Source organism: Eupeodes corollae, chromosome 3 (genome assembly GCF_945859685.1).
Source record: "Eupeodes corollae chromosome 3, idEupCoro1.1, whole genome shotgun sequence".
Classification (NCBI taxonomy): domain Eukaryota; kingdom Metazoa; phylum Arthropoda; class Insecta; order Diptera; family Syrphidae; genus Eupeodes; species Eupeodes corollae.
In genome coordinates, this window is record NC_079149.1 from 128,343,425 (window position 1) to 128,360,251 (window position 16,827).

The following is a 16,827-nucleotide window of genomic DNA, read 5'->3' on the forward strand; positions in this document are numbered from 1 at the left end:
TTCGTGAAATAACTTTAAAGGAGCCTTAAACTTATTTTTAAATTGTACCTTCTGGGACTGTTGTCATTACGGTTTGTTCAGTTGCACAACTATCAACATGACCCTCATACAAATCAGACTGTCTCAAGTAATTACTAGAATTTGGTCGACCAGCTCGAGTTCCTGATCTTGGATCGTTCTCAGAATTTCTATGATTGTTATTGTTGTTTAAATATTGATGTGAAAAAGAGAGATTTACATATTTAAGCCCATCTCTGTTAGTCATTTTAAAGGTTCAAAAACCATCACCATTTTTTTTTTAAATATTGTTATTGTACCAGAATTACACATAAAACACATATTTTTGTAAGGAAATACACAAACACCACATCATAAGAGAGGAAAAAGAGAGTTAAAAAATATAAAAACGGGTTAACAATGACAGACAATTCGTTAAGACATTCGGTTAGTTACAATAATTATTCAAAGTTACCCAAGTAGAATTTAAAAAGTTAGGGTAGTTTAAATTTAACGAACTAAACTAAATTTGACAGCACAAACAAAATATTTAGAAAATAAACATGGAAAACCCAAAAGGAAAAGATTTCAAATCAAATAAGTTATTATTCCTATTATTATTAGTATAAAATAGTTGTTCAATAATTTAATAAAATTAAAACTGAACGAAAATGAGACTTAACGAACAATTCACCCATAAGTCATAGCAAATAGTTCTGTTCGTTTTTAAAATTTCTCTCAATTCTACTTGGGTCTTACAATTTTTGTTGGGTTAGTAAATCAAATTTAACATTTTTATTAGATACAAACAAGAAGACTCAGAATACAAAACATACCGATTCAACTCGAAATCACCACCCGAAAACCTTTGTTCGACAATTGTTGGATCAATTTTGTCCGTGATTGGATTGATCTGATTTATAAACCGTTTCCGATTGCGCAACAAGAAGTTCTGAACGTTGCCATAACGACAGTATTCAACAATCACCATTACTTCACCTGAAAATGAAAAATTAGTTATAAATGAAAATAAGTCCAAGTACAGGGAAACTATTAAACGAACGTTTAGCAATATTTTTAGTGACAGCTCCAAGCAAATTGACAACATTTAAATGTTGACCCAGATGTACCATGATCTTCAATTCTGACACCAAAGCCTTGATGACTTCATTGTCAGCAGTGCGTTTGACCATTTTGACAGCTACAACAGTTTCATTTTCTTCGGGGATAATTCCTTCGGCATGAGCCTTAAGGACAACTCCAAAAGCTCCAGCACCAAGTTTTTTACCCAACTTCAATTTATGCCGTGGAAATTCAAAACGTCGATCATAAGGCAACAAATCAGCTTGTTCATCCAATGACATTGCTGGATTGATTTGTTCAAGAGCACCTTCTTCGAAATTAGCCAGTCCAGCTAGTTTCATTTGACGCATGACTTCTCTTTCCTTCAAAACTCGAATAACCAACAAAATGACGGAGATTATGAGAATTCCCATGAAGACTACTATCGCAATTATCCATCCAGTTTTCAATCCAGGCATGTCTAAAAGTGACCAAAATTAGATTGTTTTGAAAAGAGAAACAGTATTCCTGAGACTTACTTGTAATCTTGACTTGTGAACTTGATTCAGCGTCTCCCAAACGGTTCGAAGCAACACACTTGTATAGCCCTTCATCATTTGGCTTGATGTAAGGTATTTTCAAGACTGAATTATCTTCCAAGATTAGGACATTTTTACCAGCATTCAGTTTTTCATCATCCTTATACCAAGTGATGCTGGCTTTGGGTATTCCCTCAGATTTGCAAACAAGCTCAAGTGATTCACCTAGAGCCCGCTTATGCTGATCTCCCAGATTGGTCTGGACCATAACTGGAGCAGCAGGTTCTAAAATCGACAAAATATGTATTTAAATATGGTTTCAAAAATAAAGTGTTGTCTCTTTCTTTCTTACCGTGAACAATGATGCTAAGAAATTTGCTGTCAAAATCTACATCGTTGTCAACCCTTCTAGCTCGACATTCATAGCTTCCAGCATGTTCGTCTTCGATATTCTTGAATTTTATGGTTTTCTTGTAAGAATAATCAGAAAATGTTGTCTTTATTTCGACTCCACTGCTATTCGTGATCATTTGATTATCTTTGAACCAATCCAGATCAGCAGAGTAGTAATAGGCCAGAGCTGCACAAGTTATGATCACCTCATCACCTTTGGCAATTTGAAGATTCTCATCGACTCCATAGACAGTCATATTGTCTGTTATGTCTCCAATCAAGACATAGCCTTCGTTGGAACTGATGCCCTGTTCATTGATTGCAGTACATTGCATTTTTCCGGGACGGTCTGGTTTAAAGATCAACTCGTTGATCCTCTCGATTTTTGACGTTTCAGATGAGTTTCGGGTTGACTGAAATTGTGTTTAAGGTGTAATTTTTGAAATGTCAAATATTAAAAAGTTGTAAGAAAACTCAAACTCACATTAAAAGTGACAGGTTCATTTTTACATGAAGGCCATTTTGGGCTTATGTTACAAGCAGTGTAATTCCAAATAATCTTTGCAATTGGATAAGCGTGGGTCTTACACAAGAGCCTTGCTTGTTCACCGGCTTGAACGTAAACATTCTCAATACTGACTTGTGGCTTAGCTAAAATATAAAAGAAACACATCAGATTCTCAAGTCCCATGAGTCGCGTCATGAGCTCAATAAATCTAGTACAAACCTTTGACGTAAAGTGTAAACTTCAGTTCCTTCTCATCGACGCCATTACTTGCCTTGAGCACATAGTCCCCAGTATCGAAGAGTTCAACAAAGTTGATTTGCAAACTGATGGAAGAATTGGTTTTGTTGATCTCATATTTCTTGCTCGGTTGAATGAGTTTTCCCTCCGGGGCATACCAGTTAAATCTAGGCATTGGAAAACCTCGATAATTAACGTTCATCATAATGTTTTTGGAAGCGTTTGTTTTTATCGTGTAGTAGTTGTTAGGTTCGCTCATATTTATGTAACTTTCACCAGATTCTAAGAATATTTAAAAATGTTTGTTTTTTATTTGAAACCTTTAAGTTTTAAAGATGATTCATACTTAAAATCGTCATTAGGTACGTGTTGTGAGCAATATTTCCAGAATGATCCTGAACTATGCATTTGTAAAAGCCTTCGTCGCTCTTTTGAGCATTCGTTACAGTCAAGAAACTTTTCCCAATATGACGAGTTTTCTCGTTATGATCGATGGTGGCATTTGTATATGACAACCTATCCAGCTAAAAGGTTTGAGAAAGAGATTTTAAAAAAAGTTTTCTTTAATGTCATGTCAAGTCGTCATTTTGTTCAATAGATTAACTTGAAAATCAAATTAAAGTATTTGATCTGTCATTTTGACATATTCATTCTTCCAAACTGCCATTGTTTAACATTGACACTTGCTATTAAAGGAAGTACTAAATAAACTTACGGAATTTTTGTCTAATGGTGTTTCCCATCTCATCAAAAAACGAACATCAAATGACGTCTCTACCGAACATGTCAAATTAAATGTTTCACCTTCAACTGCATGTCCATCAAGATTTGAATGAATTTGTGGTTTTGCAACATGTGTTGTCTTGGCTATTAGTTTTAATTTAAAAAATAAATTATGTTAACACGTTTTCTTCAAAAGCAAACTTTCAACAAAGCCAAGCATTAAACAAGCTACATAAACATAAAAATACACATAATTTAAGGCACAGTGTTAGTAATTATTTATACAAAAATACATACAAAAATCATGCAACAAAAATACATAATTGCTACAAATAAAAGCAAATTATTTAAAACGGAAGCTAGTGTAATATGTACCTAAGATATTAACTGAGAACCGTTTGGAGAAAAAATTAAATTAGGAACTAAAATGTGTAATCAAACGGTTCCAAGTCGAATGTATATGCGCGTGTGATTGAACAGCTTCAAATGATTTGACAGCAGCTGTCAACCTTAAGAATCAATCAATATGTCTGTTGAAAAGCTTTTTGTCAGAAAAGATAAAATGCAGCAACCAAATATATGAAAAAGAAACCAAAGAAAAAGTAGAAAAAACACCAAGATGCAACAGTCAAATAAAAACCCATACAAATAAATATTCAAACAAAGGATAATACAAAAATATGAGTACCAAACTAAACAATATCAAGCAATAACTTTTTTTTTCTATTAGGAACAAACGGTCAAGCAGGGACTTACACCGTGGTCTTGGTGTACCGCTGCCATAGCTTTTATGCGATCTACCTCGATTCGAGCTAGTCGTATGCCGTTTGCCCATTCTAACACCATAACTAGACTCAGTTGTAACAGTAAATTCAAAATTAGACGTTGACAATGCAGATGCTTTACGGCCCAAACCATAATATTTTCTAGTAGTAGTGTCAGAATTTTTGACATCTTCACCACCACCATTAATTTCACCATTTTCACCACTATCATCATCATCAACATCAACATCAGCCTCACCATCATCGTCAATGTTGTCACTGTCATGGCCGCCATTACTTTCTGTAGTATCGATATGTCTACTAGCGCCACGGCCACGGTCACCAACAGAACTTTGTTGTTGTTGTTGTTTTTGTTTTTGTTGGTAGTGACGTGTTGTTGGCCTTGCTGTTGTCAAAGTCAATGTCGAAGATGGCGATGAGGAGCGTGATTTTCGCGATACCACCACCACAACCGGGTTAACCACATCGACAACACTCAAAATGTCGGACGGATTTGTGTTGTTGTCGTTTTTGTTGTTGTTAGATTGGGAAAAGAAATGTGTGTTATTCACTGGACTTAAACTAGATAAAGTGTAGTTGTTGTTATTTTTTATTTTTAGCGGTATCTCGCTGGCAAATACTGTGCAATTAATAGTATTGTTACGGTTATTTCTATTGTTTATTGGGAAAACATCACAAATGGGTGCCAACTCACGATCATTAGATTCGTTACCACTATAAAGGATCACAAAGTAGAGTTCTTCTTCTTCATTTTCAGGTGATGGTTGTTGGGGTCTACATGAATAATGGCCGGCTTCGGATAGTTTTTGTATTTGTACAACAAAACCACGTTTTGGATCGTATCGGCCGCTTGTTTCACTCGAATATACCTATAATAAATATTTGTTTTTTTTTGATTTTTGTTTTAGATTTTTTTTCAAAAATTGGACACAATCAACACAACACAAAAAAAGAAAATGGACGGCATTTGGTTTTCGTAGCAATATAAATAAAGTTATCAACAGGACCCTGAATTGGAGAATTGTTAAGCCCTAAAAGTAATTTCTTCAAGTTGCCTAAAAACAAACCTACATATAAAAACTGGGGGAAGTCAACTTTTTAAATTGTATGTCACAATAATTTGAATGATTCTCCGTGTGCAAGGGGTGTTATGTGTCAAATTTGAATCAATCTTCTCCCTGACACGAAACTTTAATTAATATTTCGAAATCATTATATTTATATACTATGTACAATTTTCTACTGTAGCAAGTTTACAAGTTTTTGATAATTTTAATTCTTTTTGATGATCAAATATACAGATGAACAGTGGCAAAATATATATTCCACTGTGCATATCTCAAACAAACTACTAAAATAATTTTATTGTTTGACTACTTAGGTTATTTTTTTTTTCGTGTCGATTATTATTATAAAAATATATGCATAAATAAATGGTATTTCGCTGGCAGTTAATTAAGTTTATATATCAAAATATGCCTAAATTAATTATAACTCGCCGCAAAAAATCGCTTAAGTTTCTATTGTTTGTCAAATTTAGAGCGAGTTTCAAACAGAGCTGTCAAACAAGAGAATATCATGAAGATATAACACAAACAGAATTTTTTCATGGTTTTGTTTGCAAACGTCACATGCAAACGTAACTTTTTATTAATTTTATGGCGGAGTACACATTATGCTTATTTACATCTGACGTCTCCTCAATTTGCCTCTTCTGTATTTATCTCTTACTTTACTTTTTATTCTAATTATTAAAAGCAAACAAGATGAAATGATTAGACGTTCAAATAGATCGCCAATGGGGCTGACTGTATATTATTTTCTTTAACTGAACAGGATTCAGATCAAGAAATGACATTTCACATTAACTGTCAATTGCATTCTGAATCGGGATGTCAAAAGAATACGTTCCAAAAGTGTCCACCCATTACTAACACTTCTGTATTACGGATCAAAAAAGTTGGAATGTTTTAATAAATTTGACATTTTTATACAACTGTCATTTACAAAATTGTTTTGTTTTGAAACATAAAGTGATATTCATACGGCGAGTTATACTGGGTATGTAAATAAATCAAAATAAAACTAAAATAATAAATAAAATATAAAGACCTACGACTCAATAAAATGTATAGAAGGAAGTTTTTCTTGTGACCGAAATATTCACCACGACAATCCAATTCGGTCATATTGATGGCTTCATGTATCGAAAACCCAATTTTTGGATCGTACTTAACTTCCTTGTAGGCAATTTCCGGTTCAAAATTTGTTTGTATTGTTTTATTTGAACTTAGAACAACCTATATACGGTAGTTTTGAAAAAAAAAATAATAACAAATGAAGTTGTCATTTTTTCGTTTGTTAGAAAATTAAAATTATAGATTGGATTGAATGTTGATATTTATGCATCATATGAAAGGAAATGGTGTATGCAATGCACATGATGGAATTTATTGGACTTTAGACACCGCTTGCATCAGCGATACACCAAACAATAATTTTGCATATTGTATGTGAATGAGTCATTTGTTTGTAGCTTACCTGTTGGTCACTCGTGATTAATTCAACTACAGTGTCTGGCATTGTTGGTTTGCAGGGAATCACGATGTCTTCATATTGATTTGCATTTATAATAGGCACTGACATCGGCACCAAGAGCGTATTTTCATCTGTAATAATAAATGATTTATTGTCATTTCTTAGGCATTGCAAATTCCTAGAAACTAATTTTTGTTCTTAAATGTCATCAAGTTTTGACAGATGGATGGGTTAGAAGTGTCAAAAACTCAACACGAATCCTTATTTTGTCAAAACTCAAATGTCAAAATCAGTTAAAAAAAACTCCTAAAGAATTTAAACACTCGCTATCTCACTTTAATTAACTGATCGACTGTCATCAATTTTGAAAAAAATTACAACCTACCGTTAACAAAAATATAAATTTTAGCAGCTTTGTAGTCTTCAACCATCATATCGAAATCAGCTTCTTCGTTAAGTTCCCTTTCTTTTATACAATAGAAATATCCAACGTATTCAGCTGTCACATCTGTCAAATATAGCATACTTCCATATGGCTTGTCATTATCCAGTGTATTATAAGGTGAACTATTAAGTTCCAAAGAACTTGACGGAAATGGTCGCCATGTGATGGGTTCCTTAGATTCACAGCGTAATGTATAATTTGATCGAAAATCAAGAACTACATCTGCTAGAGTGGGTGTTATGAGAGGAGCTCCTCTTTTTGCAGCAAAATATGCAAATTCATTGTCATCTTCAAAATTTGATTGAGGCTTTGGAACTGAAATTAGAAAAGGAAAAAAAAAGTTAAATATTTTGTTTAATGTGGTTTTGGTTATGGTTTTGTGACAAGTATTTGTAGTTTGTGTATAGATTTAGTTTGCAATATGAATCATTATTTTCTACCTACAATAAATCAATGAGTAAGCTTCAAATCGAAGATTATTTAAAAGTAATTAGTAGCTAGATGCTAAATATGTATTTTTCTTGTTTATTTTATACGACATTAGGTTTTGAAACTAGGTGTGGGGATGTAAATATAAAGATTGTTATTAACAATAATGAGGCGTTAAATGATTATTCACGATTATCTTATTGTAATTTTTATTTAATCACCATAATTAAATCATATGAACGAAATATGAAGTTAAGGCTCATACAAACTTCAACACATTTCTAATAAAATATGGAGTTATAGCAAATAAAAGGAGCGGTTTTATCCGGCTCCCCGTCCTTGCAGTTATACTAAGGATCTGTCCCTCCAGGTTTCGGGTTGTGGCTTCGGGGTGACTTTCTGGCTACGTAATATCCTCATAGTTGCGAAGCACCAACAAGCCTTGGGTACGGACGGATTTACTGTTGACAACCTACGCAATCGAATGAAGGACAACGAACTTCGGATATGCACGTGGAATGTTAGGTTCCTTAACAGACCACGTGCGGCAGAAGGATTAGCGGGCGATTTTAATGTGGAATAATCGGGAAGAACAGCCTGCACGACAACACTTCCGACAGCGGATTCAGGCTCATAGATTTTGCTGGTGGGTGAATTGTCGTGGTAGTCAGTACGCGTTTTCCACACCTCAACATCCGTAAAGGAACTTGGAGTTCTCCAGATCAATCTACCGTCAACCAGATTGACCATATTGCGATCGACGCCAGACACGCTTCAAGCGTCATGGATGTCCGAACTTTCCGAGGAGCTTACTACGACTCCGACCTCTACCTCGTTGTAGCCAAGGTAGCCCATCGGGTTTCCAGACCCAAGGCAGAACAGGGAGGTGCTGGGAGAAGGTACAACGTCGAACGGCTGCAATCGCAAGAGCTCGCCAAATCCTTTTCTGATCGAGTTACAAGTAACCTCTCTGGAAGTTCTCTGCGGCCTAAACAATGTATAGAAAACCAGTGGAAACATTGCCAAGATGTAATCAGAGAAGCCGCCTCTGATGTGCTGAGTTTCAAACAGCCACCAACAAGGAACTCCTGGTTTGATGAGGAATGTCGGCAGGCAAATGCAGCCAAACAACAAAAAAGGAGGAGAGCTGCTCTATGAGCAAAAGAGGCGAGAGGAACGCCGACTTCTCAGAAGGAAAAAGAGAGGGCATGAGAAGCATGCGGTCGAAGACATTGAGAGGTTCAAAAGCAGGTATGAAGTTCGAAAGTTTTACGAAAAGGAGAAACGAAATTCACAGGTACATAAACCTAGAACCGAAGGCTGCAAAGATGAAAGTGGAAACATCATTGTGGAACCACAGTCAATGCTGACGATATGAAAGGACTACTTCTGCAGACTGTATAACGGGGATGACGAACCGAATTCCGCTGTCAGGCAGGATGATCCGTTCAACAAAGACGACGAAAGCCAACAATCCCGTCCTCCCGACTTAGACGAAGTAAAGATTGCTTTATCTAAGCTGAAGTCTAATAAAGCCACTGGAGCGGATGGCTTGAATGCCGAGCTCTTTTAAGCAGCTGTAGATAAGTTGGTAAGGAGCACGCATCAACTTATCTGTAAGATATGGTCGGAAGAAAGCATGCCTGATGAATGGAACCTCAGTATTGTTTGCCCGATCCTGAAAAATTAATCAGTCTACTTAACATCGCCTATAAAACCTTCTCTGCCGTAATATGTGAACGTCTAAAGCCCATCGTCAACTACCTGATAGGTCTTTATCACTGTGGTTTTAAACCAGGAAAGTCTACAGTCGATCAAATATTCACATTACGGCAGATTCAGGATAAAACCCAAGAACACCAAATGGACAGCTACCATCTTTTCATCGATTTAAAGGCCGCATTTGACAGCATCTACAGGGACGAGCTGTATAGAGCCATGTCTAGTTTTGGTATCCCTGCCAAACTCACTAGAGGCACTATCTTTCAAAAGTCTGTCCAATTATTAGCATAGTCCTTATAATCGGAAGAACTCAGCTTGATGTTAATGGGGCTTTTGTGAGTATAGAGGCAGAGGCGGAAAAAATAGGTTTACCGGTTAATGAGGGAAAAACAAAGTACATGCTGTCGTTAAGAAAGGACCTATTTGATCGATGCCTTTGTAAAAAACGTCACCATCGACAGACGTAACTTCAAGGTAGTCAAGGAGTTTGTCTTCCTAGGCTCCGCTCAAACGTAGAATAACTCTTGCTAACCGCTGTTCCTTTGGGCTAAGAAAGCAATTGAGTGGTAAAGGGCTCTCTCGAGGGACCAAAGTATTGCTATACAAGACCCTTATCATCCACGTCCTGCTATACGGGTCAGAAGCATGGACTATGATAAAAGCGGATGCAAGCACCTTGGGTCGGTTCGAGAGAAAAGGTCTTCGTGTGATCTACGGTCCCGTTTGCATCGAAGGGGAGTGGAGGAGAATATGGAACGACGAGCTGTACGGGCTGTACAGTGACGTAGACTTTGCCAGAAGGGTAAAAGTCCAACGACTTAGAAGGTTGGATCACGTAGAGCGCATGGAAACCAATGCGCCGCTGGCCCGTTAAGTCTTCAAATCCACACCCACAGGTCAGCGCATTAGAGGAAGACCGCGGGTCCGATGGCGCGCACAAGTGGAAAGTGACCTCACCCAACTTGGAGCGCGAAACTGGAGACATCTATCTAGGGACCGAGCTAGATGGAGCAGTTTGTTGGGTGAGGCCCTAGTTCACACAGTACTGTAGGGCCACCTAAAGTAATTAAGTAAGCAAATAAAATGTCTTCTATTAAAGAACAAATTTCCTGTTGTAAATTAATATCCCGAACGATATTCCCGATATTATTTGAAGATGGGAACAGAAATGATGGGAAATTTCAGCTGTCAAAATTACTGTCATGTAAACAGTATGTTCGTGTTCAACCACTTTCTACCCAAAATAATTTCTATAGGGTCAGCAATAGATCATTTTGAAGCTCTTGTCACATATGTGTGCCAAGTGAAAACCCTACAAATACGACCAATTGTCCAACTATCGTCAGAATGACGTCCAAGTTCTAAGTTCAGAATCGAAAAGAAAAGAGTTAAACCTTGAACTGTTCTGACAGATTACCAATCCAAATTTGTTCATATGATATTGGTTTTCTCTAAAATAATACATTTAAGGGAAATTTCGAGTGACATTTGGTTAATTGTTAACTGTCAAAATTCACAATTTGAATAATTATGAGTAAATGATAAACAAAAATTAAAGAGTTCACGGAATTGGGAGAACTTCAAAAATATCTCTTATTTTTATTACAGTTAGGAAATTTCTTTATAAAACAGTTTACTCATTAAGTTTTTAATTGTAAATAAAATTTGAATAATGGATACTTTTCTTAATAACTTTGTACACTTTTTATGACCTATTCATTGTACACATCAGTACTTTCCATAGAAAAATAATCTGATCAATATTCAACTTTTAAATTGTTTTTGTTATACTCTATTTAGCATAATGCAACGTTAGCACAATGTCACTGCTTATATTAACATTTTAAACGCCCGCCATGATGTTGATGATGATGTGACAATCAATAGTAAAGAAAAACGTTTAGAATGGATATACTGCATTAGAATAATCTTAAATGTCAACACTTTACAAAAAAAGGGTTTGAAATTTCAACTAATGTTGGTTTTCCCCCAAAAATTTAAAACTTAAAGTTGACGTGTGAAGATTAATATTTGTTTATTGAATTTGAGTTTGGATTGGGGTGAACAAGAATGTCATTGATTCTGTGAATTAAGGCTGTAGTCACATTTAAATATTTAATTTTGATGCGTGTTATGAATGAATTATTGTCTGTACGTTATGTCTGTTGATATTTCATAGGAAATGACGTTTAGTTTGAATAAATATTAGTTCTGTCTCCTATTTGAAAAAAAAAAAAATAAATTTTACTTATGGAAGAACACAATAAAAAACACTATAACATCTCTGTTTCAATTGATTTGATAGCCGTACAAAGAAAACTACTGATTCCAGTGGTGTTATATTGTGGAAAATATTTGTTCACAAAAATATAAGGAAAAATAATAAACATTGATAACGCAAATTTCTTAGTCATTTGTTTTGATTTTGTGTTTATGAAATAATAATTTTAGACTTTGTCCTACTAACCGGCCGGCTACCCGACTTTGCAAAACATACAAGACAATTAAGAAATATAGGGTGTTTTTTTTTAAGTGGGATAAAATTGTCAATTGACATAAGTGTCACATTTTGAAGTATTCTTGAAGCTATTCCTCATAGTATCTTTGATAAAAATGGATTCAAGTTGCAAAAATTGTTCTTTTGGTGAAAGTGAGTTAAACAACTGTCAATACTTGAAAGCGTCTTTTAAATATTTGTATAGTTTTCCCACAAATGAAAAAAACACCCTGTATGGAAAGATCTTTGATTTTTAAAATCTAAAGATATAACAAAATGTTAAATCATGCCGCAAGATCATCAACTTCAAAGCGGAATCCCTTTGATGAACTTTTCCTATATAAATATAAAAAAAACAACGTGATGTATATTCTTTGGCCTAATTTTTTGCATCATAAACCCACTAAAGGCTACAATGCTTTTGATAAACAAAGATGATTATTATTAATTAAACAAACTCGAGTGCAATGCATGAATAAAAACAAACAGAACATCTATCTGTGATGGTACCAGTACCAGCCACTTGGTGTAAGGCCCCGTTCACAGAGATACAATAATTTACTTTTTTTTTGTTTTGCTTGTAAGTTGCAGCGTGTAAACAGAATGCAATAAGAGATTCAAATGGCGACAAAGACGCAAGAAAAACTCTAAGACGAACGAAGCGACGCACGCACGGACGCGACGCAAAGTCAAAGTGACGATTGAGGTTCAGATTCAGATGAGACTCGAGATTCTTCTTCTCAAAGTCTTGATGTTATGATGTTTGTTTTTGACTTAAAGTGTGCGAGAAGTTAAAAAGATTAAACGAGTTGTGAAGCGCAAAGAAAAGCCGAGAGTTATTGTTTTTGTTTACATATATATGTATATTTTTTTTTTACACAGTTGAGGGAGTGAAGACCGCTCTTTGTGATGTTTTTGTTCCATGATGCGGAGCTCAAGTTATATAAAATAAAAGTGATAAATAATAACAGAGCCAAAGGTTAATTAAGCTACTGTAAAGGTTATTGAAGCCACTAAAGTATATGAGTTAAATAAAATTAAAAAAAAAAAGAGGAATAAGGGAATCCTTGATGAATGTGCGAGAGGCTTTACAATCAAATGTTGAATTATCCCAGAACGTAGCCACGGACGATGAGTCGAAAAGCTTTGTCATCATGAACATTCAAAGGCCACATCAACAATCTTTAGTACCAATCATTAAAATTGTTCTATACTTATTTATTGAGTTTATTGATTTATTAGTCATACTCGTACACGGAACAATAACTTTTGTTTCAATTTAAAATTAAGATTAACGTATTGAAATCTTATAATTTATCCAGTAAATGACAGTTTAGCTAGAGAATCACCTTTTTCAATCATTTGACTTCGTTGAACTTTCAGTGCTAACGCAACTTTAAATAAATTACCAAACTGCAAATGTAAATGTCAAAAAATTTAGGACGGGGCTCACATTTGAGTCATTTGTAACAAAAGAAACCGAATAGATTTGGAAGTAATTTTTGGTATTGTAACAAATAAGTGCGTCGTTCGTCTAAACAAGGTTATCACGTCAATATTTTTAAATATATTGAAAAAGAAATATTAAGAAAAAGAGGCTGGGATGTGACCCACATTGTAAAAAAAACTCAAAAAATTTTACTGAATGTTTAAAACAATATTTCTTGTAAGCAAAATTAGCTGGGAGCCATGTCCTCAAAGTTTTTAAAGATATTTAAGTCGAAAATCAATTTTGAAAAACTTTTGTTAAATTTTCTTTTAAGTTTTTATTTTTTGTAAAAAAAAACTGTCAATTCGATTTTTCTCAAAATTTTACTGAATGTTTACAACAATATTTTTTAACAGATAAAAGTAGCTTAAAGGCAATATCTCAAATTTTTGAAAAGATATTTGAGTCGAAATTCTTACCACTCTGAGGTTTTTATTTTTTATGAAAAAAACTGTAAATTAAATTTTTGTCAATTTTTTGTTTCGTTGCACAAAATTGTTTTGGAGATTTAATTCAAGTCTCTAGCGTTTTTAATTCGTAAGATATTTTGGGTTAGCAAAACTTTGCACCTTTTTTTTTAAACTGCTATGGTAAAAAAATCGCCAACTCAATTTTCTTGAGAGCCCATTCTGCATGTTTCTGCCTTATTATATGTAGAACAAAATTTATTTGAAGTCGATATCTCTTCTGGTTCTTGAGCTATGGACAACAAAAAAAACGCCGTTTCGACTCTAGGGACTTTGAAACGTCGAGAAAGTTCAAAATTTTCATTTTGACAAGTCGGACCCATTATAATAGGTTCATATGGGAAGTTAATAAATGTTTGAAAACATGTACTTTTAAAATTTGAGCAAAACGGTAAAATAAATTAAGACCGTATTCAAAATGAGGTCTTAAAATGTATATCAAAACGAACGATTTAATTGAAAGTTTTTTCAAAACTTCATAAAGGTCAAATAAAAACTCAAAACTAATGAGAATTTCAAGAAGATAAGTATTTTCAAATGTATCTTGAAAGCAAAGATTTGTAATTTGCCAAATCACATAGATTTCTTATCCTAGCTCTTAAAAACCTTTTGTTAGTTGTTTTTAAAATTTTTAAAGAGGCATATTTTTAAAATTTTATATGACAGAAAAGTTTAAGGCGATATTCGAATCCAGGGCAACTTAAAAAAGTATTGTTTTGTTTGTATTACTGACGAAAAACTTTATTTTGTGGGCCATTGACATTGGTCAGTGAAGATTTCTCTTTATCTTTACATTATTTGAAGGTTTTGTTGAATTGTGATACTTTAAGAAACGGCATTTTTATTACTGCTGATCAATTAATTCAAAAGCAACAAATTGAAGAAGAAGATGATCATGGTTACTTTTTTCTCTCTTACTCATAAATGTCACACAATGAGTTTCAAACACTATTTCTGGAGCAAAATTTGCTTCTTTCCTTTTTAAAACTACTCCCTTTTGACAGATTTAAATAAAACTATATACCCTATTGTTAATAATCGAAAACGCTGACATTTCAATTGTCATATAAATGAAGGAACATTTGCTGTGATTTTGTGAATTTACATTTGACAGTTTGTAGAGTTTAAAAATGTTTAACACACATTTGCTAATGTATAACAAAACTGGGCTAAGAATTAAATAATAAAATTAAAGACAAAATGATAGCATAAGTCAGAGACGATATTCAAGGTTAACTCTGCCGAAAACATATTTCTGACAGATAATGACATCTGTCAAACTTTTTATTTCTGTTTTGCAATGTTAGGACAACAGTGTATCAACATTTTAAGTAGAATATTTTATTCAACAAGAAATAATGTTATCTTCTAACTTTTGCAACTATACTCAGAATTTGTTTCTATGAAATGACATTATTTTAAATAAATTAAATAAATAACAGAAATAGGAGTATATGAAAAGATTATAATTTAGATGAAAAGTTAATGATTGATGATTATGTTTTAAAAAGTTTAGTTTCTGATCAAAACATTTGTTTAAAAAAAAAGTCGGTAGAATATTTAAATTGATAACTTAAACTTTTTTATCGGATGTCTTAAAAAAAACGAAAACAGAAACTAATCACTTACATGCATAACAGCTGCTAAAAAGAAATACGAAACTCCATAGCACTATCGCATAGTTTGGTCCTGGTAATCCCATTTTCGTATCCAATATACTTCGTTTCCAACAAAAGGTTTTAATTTATTTTATTTTTTATAACTTTAATATAAATGAAAACACCTTTTTCAACACTTAGCACATTGAATTTAAGCACAATTTTTAGAGGTTTTCTGTTCCTCGAAAACTTTACTCTATTTAAATTCAAAGTAAATTATTTTCATTTTTGTGTAAAATTAAAAATACCAGAAAATCAAAGAATTCTTGGAGACATTAATAAAAACTTTATCACTTCCATGTATTTCGAATACAAAAATTCAAAACAGAATCACTTGAATTTTAATCACATCGAGTTCTAGATTTCTTTCTTCAACTTCCCGCCACGAGCTCCATAAGGCAACTATACCCGCAGTAGCTGTGATTGTTTTGAAAAAGTGATCCAATGGAACACAAGCTCCTCTCGTTCTTTTCTTATCCGCCTTGAGTATGTTTTGCTTTTTATTTTTTATCAGTTTCAGATGATTGTGAAAGGGTTTTTGTTCTGAAATGAAAATAAAAGAAAGAAATGTATAAATATAAACAATTATAATAATAATAAATAATTATGAATATAAGGAAGTCTTGATATTTGGATTTATTTCTTTGGAAATTAAGATAAAAACAAAATAAAGCATAATTTCGGCTAGCCACATAAAAGTTTTAAGAAAGTTCTCTATCTTTTGGTTCCTGTTGATATCTAATTATGTTTTTATGTTTTGAAAAACCACAAAAACCCATTTGGCTAACCAAAGATTCTAAGGGGAAAAGATTGGTTTTTCAAGACACAGATTAGAGACACGTTTGTTAATTAAGACAAAAATAATAATAAAATGATAAGCTTTCTGGTGCGATTTTTATTCTTCTGATGATAGTGAATTTTTGCAAGAACAAAAGTTATCTAAGACAGTTAAATTTTTATAGGGTTCAATGCAAAAACTGTTTTCGAAGATTTGAATTAAAAAAAATTAATGGCATACATTTCCTGATAACCTTGTGGTTAACATGTTCTTCAGAACTTTTTAAATCACCTAAGAATATATATTTAAATTCAATTTTTCGGTTTCGAAAATAATAACCGTGTTTTGTTGGAAAATCTATCGAAACAATATCCATAGTATGAATAACACCGATAAAAGTTAGAGTGGAATCTTACTTTGGATGGGTTTTTGACATTTATACTAGTCTCGAATGCATCTTATGTGATTTCGTTCTCAAATGTTTGTACGATTGATATTGCATTCCTATTTCGATGGCTGTGTCCATTGAGTAGGTGTGCATTTGGAATCATGTGAGTTTT

The 16,827-nt window shown here is 33.5% G+C and overlaps 1 protein-coding gene across 9 annotated transcripts in view; it reads right to left on the reverse strand.

The window, feature by feature from the left end:
- Nucleotides 1-16,827, reverse strand: part of LOC129952855 (platelet-derived growth factor receptor alpha-like) — an 80,607-nt gene that overhangs the window by 3,123 nt on the left and 60,657 nt on the right. For 3 of the 9 annotated variants that reach the window (XM_056065733.1, XM_056065735.1, XM_056065731.1), the window contains exons 2-14: nucleotides 15,461-16,032; nucleotides 7,168-7,542; nucleotides 6,786-6,913; nucleotides 4,216-5,113; nucleotides 3,452-3,603; nucleotides 3,083-3,260; nucleotides 2,719-3,018; nucleotides 2,476-2,642; nucleotides 1,951-2,404; nucleotides 1,599-1,883; nucleotides 1,061-1,540; nucleotides 834-996; nucleotides 49-254 (exon numbers count right to left, since the gene is read on the reverse strand). In XM_056065733.1, coding sequence (XP_055921708.1) covers nucleotides 49-254; nucleotides 834-996; nucleotides 1,061-1,540; nucleotides 1,599-1,883; nucleotides 1,951-2,404; nucleotides 2,476-2,642; nucleotides 2,719-3,018; nucleotides 3,083-3,260; nucleotides 3,452-3,603; nucleotides 4,216-5,113; nucleotides 6,786-6,913; nucleotides 7,168-7,542; nucleotides 15,461-15,533 — 3,859 coding nt within the window. In that variant the 5' untranslated portion in view covers nucleotides 15,534-16,032. Of the gene's footprint in view, nucleotides 1-48; nucleotides 255-833; nucleotides 997-1,060; nucleotides 1,541-1,598; nucleotides 1,884-1,950; nucleotides 2,405-2,475; nucleotides 2,643-2,718; nucleotides 3,019-3,082; nucleotides 3,261-3,451; nucleotides 3,604-4,215; nucleotides 5,114-6,360; nucleotides 6,545-6,785; nucleotides 6,914-7,167; nucleotides 7,543-15,460; nucleotides 16,033-16,827 lie in introns of all 9 variants that reach the window. The other 6 variants (XM_056065734.1, XM_056065736.1, XM_056065732.1 and 3 more) reach the window with 6 other exon arrangements.